The sequence below is a fragment of the Pleurodeles waltl genome, chromosome 3_1 (assembly GCF_031143425.1).
Source record: "Pleurodeles waltl isolate 20211129_DDA chromosome 3_1, aPleWal1.hap1.20221129, whole genome shotgun sequence".
Classification (NCBI taxonomy): Eukaryota; Metazoa; Chordata; class Amphibia; order Caudata; family Salamandridae; genus Pleurodeles; species Pleurodeles waltl.
Window position 1 is genome coordinate 1338414342 of NC_090440.1, and position 20943 is coordinate 1338435284.

General features: G+C 44.7%; 1 protein-coding gene across 1 annotated transcript in view; it reads right to left on the minus strand.

The window, feature by feature from the left end:
- The window catches only part of SMIM35 (small integral membrane protein 35), a 43043-nt gene that overhangs the window by 15043 nt on the left and 7057 nt on the right, over positions 1-20943 (minus strand). The window contains exons 2-3 of the mRNA XM_069224726.1: positions 18248-18364; positions 14442-14475 (exon numbers count right to left, since the gene is read on the minus strand). Of these exons, the coding sequence (XP_069080827.1) occupies positions 14442-14475; positions 18248-18364 (151 nt within the window). The remainder of the gene's footprint in view (positions 1-14441; positions 14476-18247; positions 18365-20943) is intronic.

A 20943-nucleotide genomic window follows, 5' to 3' on the forward strand; every position in this document is an offset into this window, starting at 1 on the left:
ACTCCTAACCCGACTTTTCATCTATCGCAAAAGTGCTTTTATGTACATAACTCGAAAAAGTGAAATTAACTGTGTAAAGCGCTCGACTTCTGCCAAGCGAAATCGCGCTAGGAAAATAGAGAAAAAGTAGTCCACGATCCGACAGAAAACAGCGAGCCTCGCATGTTTTCTGTACTTGGTCGCTGCGCTCGAGGAGGGCTAACTAACAGAAAAGGCATGACGTGTGCATGCCTTCCACTAATGAAATCAAGCCGATTTTACTAGGCAAGCCCACGAACCAATGAAACACACTGTCGTGGCGTCGACAGGGCTCCGAGCCCCTTTCTAATAACTAAAGCGTCTTGCTGCGATACGCATGCGCGAGCGCATGCAACACAGGCTCGACCCTAAAAAGCGTCACAAAGGGGGAAAACAGCTGCAAGAGTGAGCTGAAGGGGACAGGGAGTGGCTTTATATGGATTGAAGAGGCCCGACATGGTTTTCAGGATTACACTGCCGCAGCCGCGTGTTTAAGTGGAGGGCTTTGGGCACCGCACCTCTTTATTTACAAATTAAGCACTGGTGTACAGTGCTGAATACAGAAAATAAGTGTTGGGGCCCACATACTGTATTTACTCAGAAGCTGTCACGGTGCAGGAAGCAGATATAAGGGCTTCATATACTTGATTCCACCCCATGCATATTTAAACCACCACCAGACTCTCCCTGCTCCTCTATGTCAATCCTGCACGTACTTTTTCATCCCTGCTCTTTAGGTCAAGGGTAAGCGTAGGACCTCTGTATACGTTTAAGTATACTACTTCTTTCTGTGGGTTTCCAGGTATTTCATTTGTTAGTTTCAGTGTTGTTTAAAAATATTTGCTTGCTAGGGGTCAGTCATGCCTCTTTGTCCCTCCTTCTTCTGTGTGGGAGCAGGACCCAACTACAGTATAATTACACTTTGTCCTGTTTATCTGGTCTGTAGGGGACTTCTTTTTTTACTTTGTTTCCTGCTCCTGTCCAGGGAAGATTCCCTTTTTATCTGCAGAGCATTCCTCCTCTGAGCTAAGCTGTAAACAAGGCTAAAAATCAGGATGTTATCTTGGTCACATTTAGTCTTTGTGGGCTCTCTGCACCCTCTCTTAGCTGCCTGGCTCATGCCCTTCCTTTGCTTGGATTTTCTTTACCAAATGCGCCTGCCTGTCTGCTGAGAGAAGGGGCGGAGGATCGCTTGTAATTGCTTATAGCCTAGGCAACCTGCTCTACGAGGGTTTCGCAATCCTTAGAGACACAGACCACTTCTGCTCCATACTGGGATCACAGTAGGAGCTCCATCAGTGTATCTCAGTTCGCACACTCCAAGCCCTCAGCCGTGCCAGTGCCAGGAACCCCACACACACACTGTCTGCCAGAGCTCCTCAGTGCTTGCAGTCAGCACACTCTGCTGCTCCAGTACTAGGACCTTGGGTGCAGCTCCATCAGTGCACCTCAGCTCACACACTCCTTGCCCTCAGACTTGCCACTACCAGGAACCCCACACATGCTGTCTGCCAGAGCACCTCAGTTCTTGCAGTCAATACACTCTGCTGCTCCAGTACTGGGAACTCGGGCGAAGCTCCATCAGTGCACTGCAGTTCACACACTCCAAGCCCTCAGCCGTGCCAGTGCCAGGAATCCCACACATGTGTCTGCCAGAACACCTCAGTTCTTGCAGTCAGTTCACTCTGCTGCTCCAGGACTGGAACCTAGGGCGCAGCTCCATCAATGCACCTCAGTTCACACACTCCAAGCCCTCAGCCGTGCCAGGACCCTACACAAGCTGTCTGCCAGAGAGCCTCATTTCTCACAGTAAGTACGTTCTGCTGCTCCAGTACTAGAACCTCAGACGCAGCTCATTAGTGCACCTCAGTTGTACCCCTGCAAGATCACTCCCTTTCCTATGCTGGGACCCAGCTCACATACAGTTCCATCACAGCAGCTCAGTTCTAATATTCAGTCACACTACCAAGCCAATACTGGACCCAAAAGAGCAAACACAGCTCAGTCAGGGCACCTCAAGTCTAACATCCAATGCTACTGTTTATGGGAACCACCACAGCATTACGAGAATCCTTCAGTTCTAACATTCAGAGCATATTTCTTCTCAGTACTAAGACTCACACACACGCCCTTCAGGGCTCCCGCTTCTGTGATTCAGAGGCAATGCTCTCTCATACTGGGCCCCACTCGCAGCTTCACCAGGGAACCTCCAGGCTAACACTAGGCAACACTGGCACGCCAATGCTATGTTCCACACATAGCTCCATTAACATACCGCACTTCTGACCTTCTGTGCCTGTTACTATTCCAGTCCTGCAGCCCACGTACAACTGTCAGTGCACCTCAACAATATCCTGCAGCGCCCCATTTTGCCAATACCAGGAATTACACAGCTCTCCATTTTTCATTCCACACCTGCTGCCTTTCTGTTATTCCAGCACTGGGCCGGGACACAGTTCTGTCTATCCCTCCAATCATGATCTGAAGCACCCCAATATTGCTGTATTGGGGTTCACATACAAACCTGCTAATGCACCTTCTGCTGGTCTGAAGTGCCCCCTGCTGTTCCACCCTCTAACTTCTGTTTGAGGACGCGGGGGAGCCCTTTAAACCTATTGTTAGCTGCCATCTTTATTTAGGAGGGTCTGTTTTACCTATATCATTCCGTTCTTTCCTTTACTGTTTACTCTCAATGTTTTCTTTTCCCCCCACTTTTCTCTTTCCAGCTCTTAAAATCCACTCATTAACGGTTTTGCTCTTTCCTTCAACTGCTCAGTTCTACTCCTCTCCTTTTTTTTATTTCCCTTTCCTCTTGCTACCTCCTCTTTCAAACTCAAAAAAACGTGGTCATTATTTTCCTCATCAGGCATTCATTCTTTCACTGTTTTTTTCTCTTCCCTTCATTCTTTCTTTGTTTGCTCTTGACTCGGCATACCTTCTTATATTCCTTGGGGTCAAGGGCAACAAACTTTCATGTTTAGTTTGTTCCAACCCTCTGCAGCACAAACCCTTTGTTGGTCAGTTTACATAAAAAATATCTGTCTTCAGTTGAGGTAATATGTGTGCCCATGTGCTTATGCTGTTTGAACTCGTATTTATGGTTCATTAATGAAAAACCTTTATTGTTAGGGTGAGCTCTGTTTAAGGTCACACTGCATTCCTGACAGTGGTTCCAGTAAAAATAAAAAAGGTAGACGCACGTTTGAAAAGTTTAACAATATGAGGCTAAGTAGAATGCTCCAAGAATGCTCTCTGATTAAATGCAAATGTTTGCAGAAGCTTGTAAGAAAGAGTGATGATTCTTTGCTTTCAAACTAAAATGTTCAGGAAAAAATGCAAATAGGAAAAAAAAAGTTTTGCTTCTATGAAATTTTAGGTGTTTTTTCTTTGAAGCGTCATTTAGTAAAATGTGCTGATGCATGCTACAGCACAGCACCTGCCACGAGTGAGTCTGGAGGGGGCCCTCCATGTTCTTTGCAGGGGGGACCCCCTCTAGTTTCGTTATGCCACTGATTGTCACTGTAGTTCCTGGCACTGAACAAAACTACTTTGTGTGCCATTATGCTCCCTGTGGAAGAGCAGAATGCGATCACTCACAGTAATGTCAGCCAATAGCTAGAGAGAGAAATAGAAGTTTAATAAAAACAAAATGTCCTTGTTAACACCAGACCTAATTAGGGACTCAATTCTTAAAGAAAGTCACAAAAGTGCACTCATGGTATATTTCTTTGAACTAGTGGCTTTTATGAATTCACAAGAACTTTCAGAAGTAGACCAGGAAATCGTACTCCTAAAAAATATTTGTGAACAGTATTTTAGCACAAGCAAATATGCATGAGTAGATTTACTCATGTGAAAATCTATTGAGCATTTACAAGTTTACTCTCCTTCCAACCACTGTTTTCCCAACCCTGGAAGAACTTCTACTTCTGCCATTGTCAGGAGTAAATTTCCAACCTTTCTCGTTATGGGAAAAGATTAGGGAAGGGCCGGTGAAAATCCTTAAAACATGCAAGTTAGTAGGTTTGCAGCCTCAAAAGCATTCCAGCACTGGAACTGTTGCTTATTGCTTCCTCCATCCCCAGCATGTAGATTCGCGGAAAGGTGGCAAAATATGGAAATTACTATAGTATGGCATGAAACTGCAAGTATTCAATCCCTACTATAGTAGTAGCCCTAGCATAATCAGAGAGGCTATTATCAGAGCTCTTACATAATGAGATTGCTGCCATAATTTGTCGCCACTTTACATGGCACCCAAGGGACAATTCATTTTTTTTTACAGGACATGTAGATTTAAGAAGCAGCCTGTTCCATGGACAAGTAGATATTTTATTAAATTCCACACCCCTGTTATATTTGTCAACTCACATTTTACTATAAACCCTTCTTTTTCCCGTCTGTATGTGGAAGCCACAAGTTACATGTCGGGACCTGAAGTGTCAAAGTGTTTTTTCCCATTCTGTGTCTGTGGGAAATGTGTCAGTACATACGTGCCTTGGTTCTTTTGCTGCTTGTTTCTCTCACCAACTCTCTTTTTTCTCTAATGTTCCATTTTATCTTTCTTTTCACACTTCTTTCATTATTTTTTTTCTTTATCTTTCGTTGGTTAGGTTCCTTCCCTTTTTTCTTTTTCCTCACACGTTTGCTCTATTTCTTCTCTTAGTTGTGTTTTAATTTTCTTGTTCTTTCTTTCTTTCCTTTCTTTCTTTTATTTCTTTGCAGCCCCTTCTCTTTCTTCCTTTTGTCCATTGTATTCCTTTCGCTTCTCTTTTTCTGCCCCAACTGCTTTCTCTATTGAGTCCTAGTTATCAACAGAGCTACAGGTGTAGTGGCACCTGGGCCCAGAGACCTATAGGCCTCATTCAACTCTAATTACAGCTGTATTTGCCTACTGAAATTGAGGTCAACCATTTTCCTTTCTTACTCCAGGGCCCAGGACACCATTACTATGCCACTTGTCCTCTCCATCTTTACTCCCGACTCCCTCTGTTCTTTCAGCCTCCGATCCATCCCAAATTATATTTTTGTTATGTTGTTTTGAGCATTACACTCTAATGCCAAAAGTTTATTTCTGATAAAGGTTTATATGATAATTGTATATGTTTTAAGATAGAGGAAGAATGTAAACACAAGTGCTTTAGTTAAATGCTGGGCCACTGGTATTATATGTCAGGAAAAGATGAAATTATGAGGCAGGGTTGACCAACTTATGTGACAAGAAAAGTCCAGTTATGGATTTACAGTGCCTATAGCTCTAAATCCAGAAAATGTGAGACCTACTGCATTGTAAATGCTTGTTTCCTTTGTCACTGATGTCCAGTTTTTCTCTTCCTCTGGCTTTCCACCTTTTCTGTTTTTCTTGCTCGTGGTCTGGATCTACGTCAGATGAGGAAACATAAGGGCTAGTGCCCAAAAATATGTGGCGATGAGTCCACCTGCAACCACTGGCTGCAATTAAGCTCCATGTCATCATGTGTGTACGAAGTGCAAGTGTTTGCATGTCATGGCTTGCTTATGTAATTACATTAATAATTACCCAAAGCAAATTCTTTTAACAATTTGATAATAGCTGCAGACTGAGACTTGCAGATTACATACAGCTTTTTGATGATGGAGCAAAACTCAATCAACTATAATACCAGGACTGAGGCTCGTGACCTGCAGGAAATACTAAGGGGCAGATTTAAGAAAAGTGCTGCTGCACCCAGTGCAGCGCCATTTTCTTGGGCCCCTAGGCGCCCCCTTTTCGCTACCATGTTTGTGCCGTATTTAAAATGTGGCACACCATGGAACAGGTTAGGGGGCAATAGAGTCAACATTTTGGGCCCACTGTAACCAATAGTGTGGCCCCTTTTAACACCTGCTCTGAGCAGGTGTTAAAAATGCCACTAAAAATTGCGCAAAGAAATCTTTTAGATTTGTTTGCACCATTTTTTCGTCCTTCCTAATGGGGGAACACCCTCCATGCATACACTATGCCGGGCGCAGACATAATGTGGCACAATTGGTTACAAAGTGGCACCATGCATTGTGCCACTTTGTCAATCTGGTCTGGTGATTTTGGCCTAGTTGGGCCACATTAGCATAAAAAAATTGTTGCTAATATGGTGCAAGGAGGGACTAGGCTCTCTTAAATCTGGGTCTGAATGTTTACAACAAATGCATTAACCCTTCTGAGCTCCCTTGCATAAATACAAATATTTGACCTATGCATTATGCTCTGGAACAGGTGCAATAACCATCTGTGCTATCTTATGATGTTTCTGATCCATGACCAGAATCAGACATGTCTTTTTTCTACAAGTGCATTAATCACCATAGTGGTCATGCCAATGTTATACCCTGAAACTATACTATGAAGAAGAGAGTCATGCCTCGGAGGGGCAAGAAAAGACCTAGGGTGTCAGGAGGACCTAGAATATGACCAGAACCTGAATGACCAGGACCTAACAGCATAAGTCCAGGAGGCTCATGGAGAACAGAAGAACCAAGAACAGGGGTCCCAGGAGGACCAGGCCCAGGATGGCTAAGAAAAAAGGATTAGGAGGACCAGGATTAGGAGTCAGAGGACCAGGAAGTGCAAGAGAAACATTACCAGGGCGAAGCGCAAGAGGGGCAGAAAAGGGACCATGGAGTTAGGTGTACCTCAAACAGGTATGTGGAGGACCACAATCAAGAAGAGCAAGACTAGAAGGACCAAGAGACCCAGGAGCAGGTCAATCGGGAGAACTAAGATCAGGGAGACCAGAGATACTTGGGGATCCAGTACTTAAAGGGCCAGGTACAGCGGGACAGGAACAGGATCTAAAGGAGGACAAGGACCAGAAGACTAGGACCAGGAAACCCAAGAAGAGCAGGACACAGTAATAAGGCCAGGAGAAACGGGATCCAGAGGATCAGGGACAGGAGGAGTAGGAACAATAGGACTAGTTCAGGGCCATAACACGGAGAGCAATGCCGCTGAGAAATATGACCAGAAAAAAGGACCAGAAAAAAAAAAAAGTACCAAGAAGAGCACCAGTAGGAGGCGACGGAGGACCAAGGTGCAAACCCAGAGGATAGGGAGGAGCTGTACTAAATGGAGGAGAAGGTAGATGACTAGGGGAACCAAAACCAGAAGGACTGGCACCAATACCGTAACATAACAAGGAAAAGACTCCGACCTTGGAGGAACAAAACTAGGGTCTAGAGGAGGATCAGGAGTCTGGGGATTGACAGGAGGAGTTGGACAAGAAGGAAAAGGACTGTACGAAATTGGATTATTTATTGAGGAGGGTTAGAACTCACTTCAAGAAAAATTCTCAATCCTTGTCATGGTGAACCACAAATGTCACAAAATAAACCTGTGCTTAACCCTCTGGTAGCTTGGCAGAAAGTAGTCAGGCTTACATTACAGACAGCGTGGAATGTATTTGTACAATGCAATGCAGCAGTAAAGTGAAACGGCACAAGGAAAATCCCACACCCATTTAGAACAATAGAGGATATTTGAATAAATAAAATGACAACAAAATACAACTAACAGAACTAAAGTTATCGATTTTGAGAGCTTGAGGTTAAAAAAACACGAAAAGCAAAAAGTGTCAACTGCGAGTATCTGGTCATGCTGGACCAGGCCAAAGTCAGAGGTTCAGGTCAAATATGATAGAGTGCAGGCCAGGTATGGGGAACAGGCTCAGCCTGCTGGGAGTTGTACCTTCTCTGCTTGGTGCAGGGGCTGCATAGTGCTGCAGTTCTCTGCACCAGATCTGGCAAAGCCACTGATCAGGAGTTGTGGGGTGCTGCTATGGGAGACCCTGTGACACTCTGAATCAGATTTGGTGGAACCTTCAGTTAGGTGGGGTAAACTACACTTTAACTCCAGGCAGGGGCCCAGGACCTTGGGACAGCACTTTTGGGTCAGGACTCACTCCCACTGAGACTAGCAGAGGAGGTCAGGTCCGGTCCAGGTGGGTCTGGCTAGGTGGAAAGCAGAACATTTCTTTGAAAGCTTGTTGAGTCCCTTTAGCTTAAACAGAAGGTAAACCAACTGACCCTTAGAGTCACTTCTGGGGTTCCGGACTCAAGGCATGCAGGTCCAATCTTCCTTCTTCAAACAGCAGGTCAGTCCTTCTTCTAAATCTTCACAGGCCAAGAGAGTGTTTTGATTTCAGGTTCTGTGGGTGCCATTTTATACCCAGTGCCACTTTGAGTGTGTTTTGGCTGTCCCTTTAAAGTGTAATCATGGCAGGGGCAACTCCTTCCCAGCCAGCAATTCCCGGAGCTCAAACAGGAGGCAGTCAACTGACCCTTGGAGTCTGGGGTCCTGAGTTCAGGCAAGCAGGTCAAAACCTCTTTTTTCAGACCCAGAGCAGTTCTTCTTCTGAATCTTCTCAGGCCCATGAGTGTTCTTAATTCAGGTTCTGATGGTGCCACATTTATGCCCAGTGATAGCCTGTGGATGGGGGGCAATCCTTTGTGTACCCTCAAAACAATTCTGGTCATTTCTCCCCTCTTACCTGGGCTTGGCTGCAGCTTGGCTAGTGAAACAAAAGGCAGGGGCAGACCTGGTGTCTGGTCTCTTTGTGTCTGCTCTGGCAGTTCCCTTTGAAGTGTACTCATGGCAGGGGCAGCTTTTACGTTTCCAGCCATTTTTTCAGAAAGACCCACTCTGCACTACATTCATACACTTTGGAGGTCATTACGAACCCCAACCGGCGGCAGGGGGAAAGACCGCCATATTATGGAGCCAGTGAGGGCCGCCTATGGCGCTCCTCCACTGCCAGGCTTCCACCGACAGGCAGCATGACGGTGGAGGGAATCATTTTCCGATAGGGCAGCGCTGCCCCTCGGATAATTATCCCTTTTCTACCAGCCCTTCCCTGGTGGGTTCCCCTGCCAGGAAAAGGCTGATGGAAGGGGTGCTCTGGGGCCCCTGCACTGCCCATTCACTTGGCATGGGAAGTGTAGGGGCCCCCGTGCAGTGCCCCATTGCGCAGGTCACTACCTGATCTGCGCGACAGGTGCAGCTGCACCAGCCGCACACCAACATTGGCTGTGGCTCCATTTGGAGCCGCTGTCAATGTTACGGTCCCTTTCCCCGCTGGGCCGGCTGGCGGAAACACTGTTTCCACCCGCAGGCCCAGCGGGGAATACATTATACGGCCGGCGGGGGGTAGTCGCGCTGGCGGTCATCTATTGACCGCCAGCGCGGATCTCGGCGTTTTTTACTGCTGAGATCATTATGAGGGTCTTTGTCTGCTGTTTGACTCCAATACACATCTCTCTGTGGGAAAGAGATCAACCAGGCCAAGGCAGCTGGCACTCATAGGGAGGATCCAGGAAAATTAGGCGTGGAAATGCCAACTTTCTAACAAGGGCATTTCCAAAATAATAATTTAAAATCTGACTTTACCAGTAAAGACGATTTTAAATTACAGTTACAGTGAATGGAAGAAGTACTTTCCTAAATTTTCCCAAACAAAATTTACTATTTATTATATGTAGTAAGTTATACCAGTGTAAATCTACGGCAGAGCCAGAACTGCCACAGTCAAAGATATTGTTGGAGGTTTTTCCTTGCCAGGAATTGTAAAACTTTAAATATACATGGCATACATTTTTAAATACATGAGCAAACGCGAGACCCGATGCATTGTTTAGTTTCGTCGCTTCACGTCTCTAATCTTAAAGGCACGACCAGACAATGAAATCCCTTATCTAGCTGCTGAAGCTGAACCCCAAATCCTGAACGCAACATCCCATGTGGTGAAACGGCAGCGGTATCAGACGCTGCAGTGGCAAGCACATACGCCTTTGTTATTTGCTTCCCGAACTCTACGGTTAGAAACAGTCAGGTCTATTTCATCGTGTGGATATCTAACTGAACACCATCAGCCATTCTTTACCTAAAAAGTATACCTAGAGCCTTGAAAAAGTCCGAGAGGACGAAACACGTGTTGGCTGTTTTGTTGCTCATCTATGCCTGTTCATTCTGAGGAGTCAGTTTGTTATTGTAACCTGCTATATACTTTCTCATATGTGGATTCAAACAATTTTGAACTATGATTCAACGACCAATTACTGAGGATTAAACTTTTCCACACTAAGTCACCCGACTTTTGGACTCTCTTTGTTTGGAGTGCCCCGGTTTGCTCTTTTCTTAGATTTTTAAATACTATGCACTCTTCGCTATGGGCATTGAGGTCCTACCTCAGGAGCTATGATCTACAGTAAAAAGGAAGGTTTAGGACTGGCAAAAGTTTATTTTGTCAGGTCAAACGGACAGTTTTAAACTGCAATACAGGCTACAATGACAGGCCAGAGGCATCTTTTAGAGTGCTACTTTAGTGAATGGCACAATGAGTGTGGCAGCCCACGCGTTGCATGTAATTTACAGGCCGTGAGTGTAGGTAGTACCATAATTAAGGGACTTATATGTAAATTAAATGTGCCAGTCATGTATTTACCAATTCTTTCAATGTTTAAAGAGTGCACACACGTTATCACTGGTTAGCAGGGGTAAAATGCACATAGTCCTAATGCCAGTGCAAACCGGTTCATCTACAGAAGGCAAAAATCTGGGGTAACCATTGAGAAAGGGCAAATTTCTATTAAGGACCATGAATAAGTAGGCGAGAAGGAGGAGGACAAGAAAAGCAGAAGGAGGAGGACGATGAGGAGGAGAGGAAAACACAGGAGGAAAACATGGGGTGATGATGAGGATCAGAAGGATCAGGAGAAGGATAAGGGCCAAAAGAAGGAGAATGAACAAGAGGAGGAAGCCAAAATGTAAGGCTGAATGTATTGAAAATGCCTTTAATAAGAGAGTCCACACCTCTTATAAATGATCCTTTTTTTGTAATAAACTTTATTGCTTTTGTATCAAAAGTGAAAACAAACAAAAACACAAAGGAAGAAACAAACATCCTATCACCATCAATGCCTAACCAACAGTTATCCCTACCCATCCCATTGCAAACATATACATTTAAATATACATTTAAGGTAACCCTTTGACATGTCATGCACGTCTGCCACAGCTACTTTCTCCCATGTCATACATCCGTATTCCAATACAATACTTTCTGCTGTGAAACTTATATATATAGATCTCTGGGTAGTTCCAAAGTTTAGGTCGATAGCAGCTCCAGTAAGGAGCGCCCTGCAATACTGCAGCACTCTAGAGTTGTTCACCTCAAATGTCTGTTTTTCTAGCAAAGTTTTTAAGCATAGGATTGGCACAGTGACATTCCACGCCGACTCAGAAAGCGACAAAGTCTTTTGCCATTTCTTGCTAAGCTGTAAAATGACAAAAGCCTTTCAACACTCCAGAAACAGTATTATAGCTTTGGACTGGTAAAATACCATCCAAGCTAACTTGGAATGAGCAAAAGCAATCCCTGACTGTTTTTCAATGTCATTACATCACCTCCGAGAGGTTTCGCTTTGTCCAGACACAAGGGAGCACCCAGTATAAGTCAAAACAAAACCCTTTCAGGGTTAGAGTGACGCATAAATTGTGCAACACAGAAGAGAGAACTCTGGGTAGTTCCTAAGGTTAGATGGAGAACAGCTTCAATAAGGGCCACCGTGGAACACCAGCGAAACTCTAGGTTTGCTCACCTCAAATGTCTATTTTTCTGGCAAACTTTTTAAGCATAGGATTGGCACAATGCCATCCACGCTGCGCTAGAAAGCAACAAAGTCTTCTGCCATTTGTATAGAAAATATTTAAGCATAGGATTGTCCCAGTGCCATCCTTGCCGAGTGGCAAAAGCCATTTACCACTCCAGGAATAGTATTACAGCTTTGGACTAGTAAAATACCATCCAAGCCAACCTAGAATGAGTAAAAGCAACCCCTAACACGCATTTCAACATCATTACATCTCTTCAGCACCCAGTATAAGTCAAAACAAAAGACATTTGAGGTGAGTAAATCTAGAGTGTTGCTGCTGTTGCAGGGTGCTCCTTACTGGAGCTGCTCTCCACCTACCTTGGGAACTTCCCGAGCTCTCTCTTTTGTGTGTGTGTGTATATATATATATATATATATATATACTAATTTAAAATTGGAGGTGGTCTATTACTTGGTGGGTTCGTCAGTTTTGCTACTATTTCACCCTCTATCAGAGCATCGTCTTTCCTACTGTTCTTCAAATGCTGCTCATTAGCCACCGCTCATTCCAGTAAATCCTTCCTCAAGTGTCGTGTTTAGGAGCTCTAAGGGATTTCCAATGACAAGCTATTTGGTGTTTAGACAACACTGTATCCATTGTCGCAATTTGAATTCTCATCTTTTAATGTTGTGTGGTAGGTACTATACCAGTAAGCATTGATTCATATATTTTTTCAATGCCACCATTTTAGAGCATTCCCATACCATATGTAGGACCTCTGTCCCCGTTCATTATACCTGGGTCATACTGAGTTGTTGTCTGGGTAGATTGTAGCTAGCTCTGGTTTGAATCGTGTGTTTGTGGAGACAGTTTTCACTCAGTCACACGCGTTTGTCCACTCAACATCAACAAGGATTCCATCCATGCTTGTGACCACCTCTCTCTCGCATTCATTGTGCTTTCCTTATGTCTGATACCAGGCCTGTTAAGATCTCCTCAGACCTGAATACCTAAATATCTAAAATGTCCCTACTCCCATCTAATGTTCACCTCCGGAAGCTGTGCAGGGGCAGCCTTTCTCAAACTTCCCAAAAGGTATAATAGTGATTTATTACTGTTGACACTCAGCCCCCATGCATCACCAAAGCGGGTCAACTTGAGACCCAGTATTGGCACCAATAGTTTCGGGGTTCTCAGATATACCATGGTGTCATCTGCGTAACACAGTGTCAGGTGAGTTTTATACCAAATGCTTATACCCAGTTCCATTATGGATGTGCAAAGTCTACAGGATAAAGGCTTCATGGCAATCAAGAATAACACTGGGGACAGTGGCCATCCCTATCATGTTCCCGTTTCCAGTGTCCATTCCTCTGATACCCAGTCTCCAGTTCTCAACCTCGCTGTTGGTTGCTCATATAGAAGATGTACTCAGAAGCAGAAGTTTAGCCCAAACCTCATGCACTCCATTACCTTATAAACAATTCTTAGTTACTCTTGTCTGACCATAGACCCTATAGAGTCCATCACTTTTCCTACGTGCATACGCCACTAATTAACCCCCTTAGGTATCTTAACACGCATTCTATCTGTGATCATTTCAGTAATCCAGATCATCTTTAATATATCATTTTTCCTTTTTGCCAATTTGTTTGGGGACAGGGTTTGTCAAAAACACCACATGACACTCCCATTCATGACTCCGCCCTTCTTCTGCTGTAACCAATTTATGAGAGCCCATAGTAAACTAATTTCATTTACATGGCTGGTACGATGCACCTCAGTGCTTAATGTGTGCTTGTTGTTTCCGGTGCTGAGCACCGGCACTTATTTTTGAGGGCCGGGGCTTATTCTTCTGCCTCAAGCATTTGCTGCGAGCAAAAGACACATATGTGAAAGACGGAGGAAGAGAACAACGAAAAAGCGTCACAAAGTTATAAAGCAGAAAGCTGCGAGAGTGAGCTGGAGGGGCAGGGAGTGTGTGTAAAAAGATTAAAGAGGCCCGAGATGGCTTCAGAGTTACTCTGCCTCGGTATTCCGTGCTCGCACATTTAATTGCAGCAACCGCGTGTTAATTAAGCACTGATGCACTTGCATATCTACTCACTATACACACACACTGAAATCAGTTTTCCAAACTGCACCCATAATCAATGTGCACTCAGGGGTGGCCACACCATAGAGATATTGTCACAATCATATAACACCACCTTATGCTGAATCCAATATTTCCAAATCACACACTCAAAATCTGCATTCACCGATCACCACAATACAGAGATATAGCGCTCTCATTTAAAGTTTGGTGGGTCACCTGCCACATGGCTGCAGCAGAGCAGTCACCACCTGTGGTCCCTCTCACGTCATTCCCACCTGCGTCTGGCCCACCACAAGGGTGTTCCTGTAGACGGCACTGACTGTTGCTCTGCCATTGAGGTTACTCACAATTCCCCCGGCCTCTCAATCAAATTGGGGAACAGAGAGGAGGGTGCATTTGATCCACCCATTTCAGGCACACTTTCCTTCACCTCTTACCTGTAATTGAGGCACAATACACATATGCAATGCACAATGAATGGCGTGGTAGCCCACATGTTCTCAGATCCTACAATGCTTACACATGCTACTGCACCCTCCACACTCACAGAACACCTCACTATATTCACACTGCATGTGCTCACAGATAACCAAACTCAACTCACAGACCATGCATATCCACAGATCTCTACTCACCACACTGCACACAGATGTACAAACTTACCTATCTCTATGAAGGAGATGCACTGCACATGACCCAAAACGTCAAATTATTAGTACTCACCGTAATTTTTCCAGGTTTGAAGCAAAGCTGGGCCCTGACAGAAAGAGAGAGAGAGAGGAGTTACATTTATAGCCCTGCAGAACACCAGAACAATGGAGAGTATGAGTGAGCTCAAAGAACAATCACGCCCAATCACCTTTTCCCTCTTCCACCTGCCCATCAGGGTCGGCCATAGGGCAATGTACCGGTGCCCCAGGGTCCTCCGTGGGCCATTCTTTTAGGACCTCTGTAAACCGCCTCACTGAGACTTACTGTCTTCCCCAATTACTGCCAGGCCACTGTAATGTGGTGCCAGCATCATGGACACTTTCCTGCCAGGCTGCCAAACTGAGGTTGCGGTCAGGTGTTGCTCTGGCCCTTTGGGCATTCTCACCTCGGCACGTCCCTTGTGTGGCTGGCCGGCCCCAGAAGCAAAGTCACCCCCCTGCCAGACTATCACATGCAGGTCATTGTGGGCATGTGGAGGGTGGAGTATGCAGTGGCATATTGAGGGGTCAGGTGATGTTGTTGCCATAGGAACATTCACATCTAAGCTCAGCAGGAGCAGCAGAAGCAGCTGTGTGCTTTCTGTTGACCCCTCCCCTTCCAGGTCATCACCCTGAGGCTATTGTGAGCTGAGGGGAGGGTGAGTACGAGAGGGTGCCTCGCTGGGGGCCAGGTGTTCTCACCTCGGTTCCAGTGTCTATAAGGCCTTGCTGAGGGTGTTGTTTGAGCCTTGCTGTGAGGCCACCTTTCCCACAGAAACAGTGTTATGGTAAGAACTGCCGAAGTTGGAACTGGGGAACGAAGTTCGAGTTCCGGTGTCAGCTCAACATCCACTGATTCCGGGCAAATCATTTAATCTCACATCTAAAAAAATAATTTTATCATGTGTAATTTAACTAGTGCTCATGTGAATTACTTCCGTGCCTTTGGGCAGAGTTCAAACTATATAAAACTACAAAAGAAATAGCAAAAAATAACCATCAGATTCTGCAAAGGTTGGAACATGATAATTAAAAGAGGACTCTATATAAAACTGGCCCCATTCCTTTTTAACATGGCTTTTCTGCTTTTGTTTAGTTTAACTATCAGTCACAGATCATTAATGTCACTTTAGAACACATCTTAAAGGGTTTTTGCCTTATATTTACTGTTTAAGCACACATGGGTCATGGGAAAAAATACAGCCTTTGGGTAATTTTCTTCTGATTCCTACCGTCCATGACATTAAAATACCGGTCATGAATGTAAAAACCTTTGACTTGCCAAACCTAGCCAGATCAGGTGTTGTGCCCCTTGGGCCATTTTATTTGTCCTTGCCTGTCCGACCAAAATGCAGTGCCTTTAATTATACCAATGTTACCTGCCCTATAAGACTTAAAGGCCCACATTTATGGATAGTTAGCATCGCTTTAACGCCATTAATTTTGGCGCTAAAATGGCTCTAACCTAACTCCATATTTATATTTTGTCACTAGACCTGTCTAGCATCAAAATATTAGAGTTAACGCCATGTTTAGGATGAGTGAAACCACCTTGCGTCAATGAGATGCAAGCTATATCTTTATCTCCAGGCGCAGAAACGACATGCAAGGAGGAGGTCGGCCTAAATAATGGCGTTATTATTAGCCCGCTTACCGCCATTATTTAACGCCTGGGACCAGACCAGGCATTAGGGTGCAGATAGGCCCATTCCCATGGAGGAACACCATGGAATTGGCACAAAGATGCCAACCCCATGCCCCAGCAACACCACCAACCAAACCACAGGGACAGTACAGGAGGGAGACCCCATCCTAGGTAAGTTTATGTAAGTATAATATTTTAAGTATCATTGGGGGCCCCTTACATGGGCCCCCTGGTGGAACCGGGTATGTTGGGCTTGTCCATGGGGACACTAGTCCCCTGTGGTGGGCATTGGGGTGGTGGTAATGACTCCTGTGTACACTTAGTAGGAGTCATTTTTTGTCTTCTTGGGAGTCAAAAAATGACGCCGAGCTGGTTAGCAGCATATTATTTGCCGCTAACCAGCCTAATGCCATTTCAGACCCACTAGCGCCATTTCCCTACCGCTGTTCCTGACCAGCTAGCGTCTTTTTAGACGCTAGCCATTCTTTAGTGTCATCTTGAGTCATTCAATAAATATGGCGCTAAGATTGCACTAGGGAATGGTGTTAGCCTGCGTTAAGAAAAATGACGCAAAAATGCATTAGCGCAGTTTTGCGTCATTTTTCAAAAATATGGGCCAAAATGTTTAATTTACCAAACATTTCTGTAAAAAATATTTCAGTGAGACTAACTAAATGGTGAACCATGAAAAGGGATGAACTAGGAACGTGGGACACTATTTGGGAGTGGGTAGGCTTAAATGTGATGTTAATCAGACCTTGCTGTCTATCAATTAGGGCCTAATTTAGATATTGGTGGATGAGTTACTACTTCACAATGCTGACGAATATCCCACTTGTAGAAATGTAAAACTCATAGGAAATATTGGGAATTAGATTTTAACGCACAGGATATCCATCACCGTTTTGATGGAGTAACCTGTCTTCCCATATTCTTCACTATTGCTCTCTTTAGAAAACAAGCTCTGGAGTCAGAAGTCTGTCGTTGGTGCTTGAAAGTGTGATTGTGTGTCCACATGCATTCACATAAGGAGGCATACATGGCCAGCTGCTTCATCACCTGACTCACCTTATAACCCATGAAAGGTATGTCTGCTGTATTATACTACAGAGTTTCTGCCTTCCTTTTGTCCATGACAGATAAAAAACAGATGTTTCCATTCAATCCATGATTTCTACGTCACGTACTCAGAGGGACCATTCCTTGCTCCCTTTCGCACCTACAGTGCACAGGGCTGCACACCAGTTAAAGAACTTGTAGCAATAATTGTTCCAATGAAAAGCTTGCAAATGTATTCTTTGTTTGTAAACATGCCTCGACCTTTTCATATTAAAGAAATGTTAGGGTCGACGTGAGATGCACAATATTTGTGGCCAACTGGGGAAAGATTTTAGGGCTGACTTGACAGTGCAGATGTCTGCAAGATATATCATTACCAATTCTTTGAAATGCACCTAAAGTAAGCCTTGGCTCCAGCCAGAGGAATATTACTGTCTCAGCTCCTGCTATTGGTTGTTTACTTGGGCACACTTTCTCTGTTTGTTCCACGATGCATCTTGAAACAGATGTGCCAGGTGCAAACAGAGAAAGTGTGCCCTATGACGCTGAATGTGCTGCCCCGAGGGCAGCTGCCAACTCGCATTGCCCTAAATGGAGCGGCTGCTTTAAAGCCGCTTTGTGTTTTACTGCGCAGGCGGCAACCCTCCTGCTCTTTTAAGGGGAATTAGAGATCCCCTTGCAGGCGGGTGCCGTGAGTGACTGCACCCACCTGCCAGTGGATGTCTGGGGGGTCCATCAGACCCCCTTACCTCCCCTCCAGAGGGCTGGCATTGACAGTGTGCTACCTTTTAGGTGGCACATTGTCAGTGCGCCTCCTGACAGCTTATTTGCCGCTACACCCCGTCTATAATACGGCAGGGGCGCAGAGGCAAAGGGATTCCCTCATTTGCATGGGGCCACACCCCATGCAAATGAGGGAGCACCTTCTAGTGACAGCTTGTGCTATATGTGTGCTAGCGCTATTGGTATTACAGAAGGGGCCACACAAGTGTCTGCAGCGCCTTCTGTAATACCGAAGTGCCCCTGGGACGTGCAAAGCAGTCGTAAACGCCTGTTGCGCCCCCACGGCACTTAATGTAATACAGCCCCTTGTCTCCTCTGGATTTAGTCAGAAGATGGATAAAGGCAAAACTTACTTTCGAAGCACTTGCCTCGTTGGTACCACTTGATGAGGATGTAAGAGAGTATGGTGATCAGCATCACAGACAGCGTGATCCCAAGGATGAGTCCGAGAGGGCTGACCATGCTGCCACCTGAAAAGAACAGAGAAAGGGAGACTTATTCACTATCTCTGTTAATGTGTTTATTTCAATATTTCAATATATCAGAGTACTTTTAACCCAGCTTTTGCACAAACCAAAGAAATACATAAAGGAAGTACAGAAATGGAAATAAAGAGTCTTGTACAACGGAGTAGCCAGGAAATTAAAACGCTCCCAGATTTGACACCTATATTGACAAATACCATTGCTGAGTGAAGCGAGTAAGCCCTACCTACCCAAGATTAGGTCCCTTCATTCCACCTTCCATCCTTCAATCCTGCCAACCTCTAAGCAGTTCATGCATGCATCCATCCATCCATCTAGCATCTTTTCATGCTTCCATCCAACCTTTCACCATTCCATTCAACCTTACTTTACCATCCTTTCATCATTACACTCTCTCTTCCCTCCATCCTTCTTTCCTTCCACTCACACTCCCAGTCATTCATCCATCATTTACCCATCCATTCATCCATTTTCATCCATCCATCATTTCACCCTCCATTTTTCATTTTGCCCATCCAGCCAGACTTTCTTCTATCCATCAACCCATTCATCCGACATTTAATCATTCTTCCTCTTCTTTTTTTTCAACCACCCATGAAAATATTATTCAAGCCGCCATCCATCAATTCTTCCACCGTTGCGTTCATCTTTTAATGCTTTTGGCCCTTTCTCCTTGCTAAATGTATTTTTTCTTTTCATAGGTGCTTCATTTCCCTATTCCTTCAAGACTTCTGTCACGCACACACTCAGTAGTGTAGCAAGTGTAATGTGGGCCCTAGTGCAAGGAAGGAAGTGGGACTTACTGCTACTTGAATTGAAAATACAGCAATAAAGAGGGATCAGGGGGCCTCTCTGACCTCTTAGCCCTGTACCACTTCACCTGTTGCACCAGTGGAAGTTACGCCCCTGCACACCCTTTCCATCTCTTTCTCTCACCATTTTGTCTTTTGGGCCTCCTTAACGATGAATGACTTTGCATTCCCGACTTGGTTATAGTTTTTCCACAAGAGCTGTTGTCTGCAGAGCTGCGTACAGAACAGGCTCTTAACTGATGATGTGTCCACCTTTTAAAACAGGTGATATTGTGATTCAGCTGTGAAGGCGAGGGTGGGGATCACAAAGCCACTAGTCTTGCATGGTAATTAGTTGCAAAAACGTTTTTTGTTAAAGTGTTTAAAGGAGGCAGAAAGTTGCACCTTAGTAGGTAAACCATTCCACTGTTCTTGTGCTAACAGTGTAAAAGTGAGAGTGGATGAGCGGCAGAGAAGAAATAGGAACAAAAGAAAGAGATGTGAAAGGAGACTACAGAGAGATGTCAGAGGACAATTGAGGAAAAAGTGAACGAATCCATTTTAAAATAGTAAAAACAATATTGAAATTAGAACTGAGAAAGAGAAATTACAATATGATTAGCTGTTAACATAGGATGACATGCATGGAGATCTTAGTGAAATAGTGTGTACATGTGTGTTCTGATTAATACGAGGAACTGGGTTAAGTGTTTGGGTGAGTCAGCAACATGAATGCTGTGTACTACAAGTGCGCAAATGTGGAGAAATAATTTCAAATCTCAAAAGGAATGAAGGATTCAATCTTTCGTGTATTTTCAAGGATGGAGGTGATAGAGTACATCAGCAGAGATTTGATCTAAGCAGGTGTGAGAAAGTTAATTATTATCTGGGGTGGGTGACAATTAAATTATGATATAGTCTCTGAGATGGAAATCAAAAATCCTCAGAAAAAAAACCTCAGCAGAGCAAGGCAGTAGGCTGTGGCAGAGAAGAGCTCCTGGATGACAGATAATCATCAGACGAGGTCCTGGTGAAGCAGCTGATTTTTGGCAGGAAAGCTCTGAGTGGGAGAAACTCAAAATGTGCACATGAGGAAGATCCCTCACCGGCCAAATGCTTTTGGCACCCTCACCCAGTGAATTTGTCTACATTCAGACATAGTCATTTTATTGGAGCGAGGATTTCTCTAGCAAGGAAAGGCTTCAGGCTGTAGCTGAACAGGCCTTCACGAGGCTGGCCACTTTCTTGGCAACATCTCGCTGAAATGGATTTGCTGCTGCAGAACCGTTCTATGTGGGAGAAACCTGAATCTTTTGTTCAGCTGTAATGCACCTTCATCAGATAGGCTTGACAGGTTTATCCTGGTCCTCCACGTCTTCAGAGCCAAAGGCTTCTAAGTCCAAGTTTTTTCAGGATGTTAGAAGGAGTATATGTTGGCACAGACAAGGGTTCCATGGCCTCAGGAACAACTGGGGGTCAAGACTCACTCCTGCAGAAGCCACCAGCAATGTCCAGGGCCGGTTCAATTGGAATTGGTTAGTTGGACACTTCAAGAAAAGGGTTTTGAACAGCTGGTTGTGTCCCTGTAGCTTAACAAAAGGTTATCCAACTGACCCTTCAAGTCTTCTTCTTTGTCCTGGGTTCAAGTGGGAGCAGGTCCAGCCTTTCACTTCTCCTTATAGGTCTCAACAGCGGTGAAGTATCCATCCAGTACTTTTCTGAAGAGGGTGCCGAAGGGTTTCACATTTATACCTAGCACCACCCAGTGGGTGC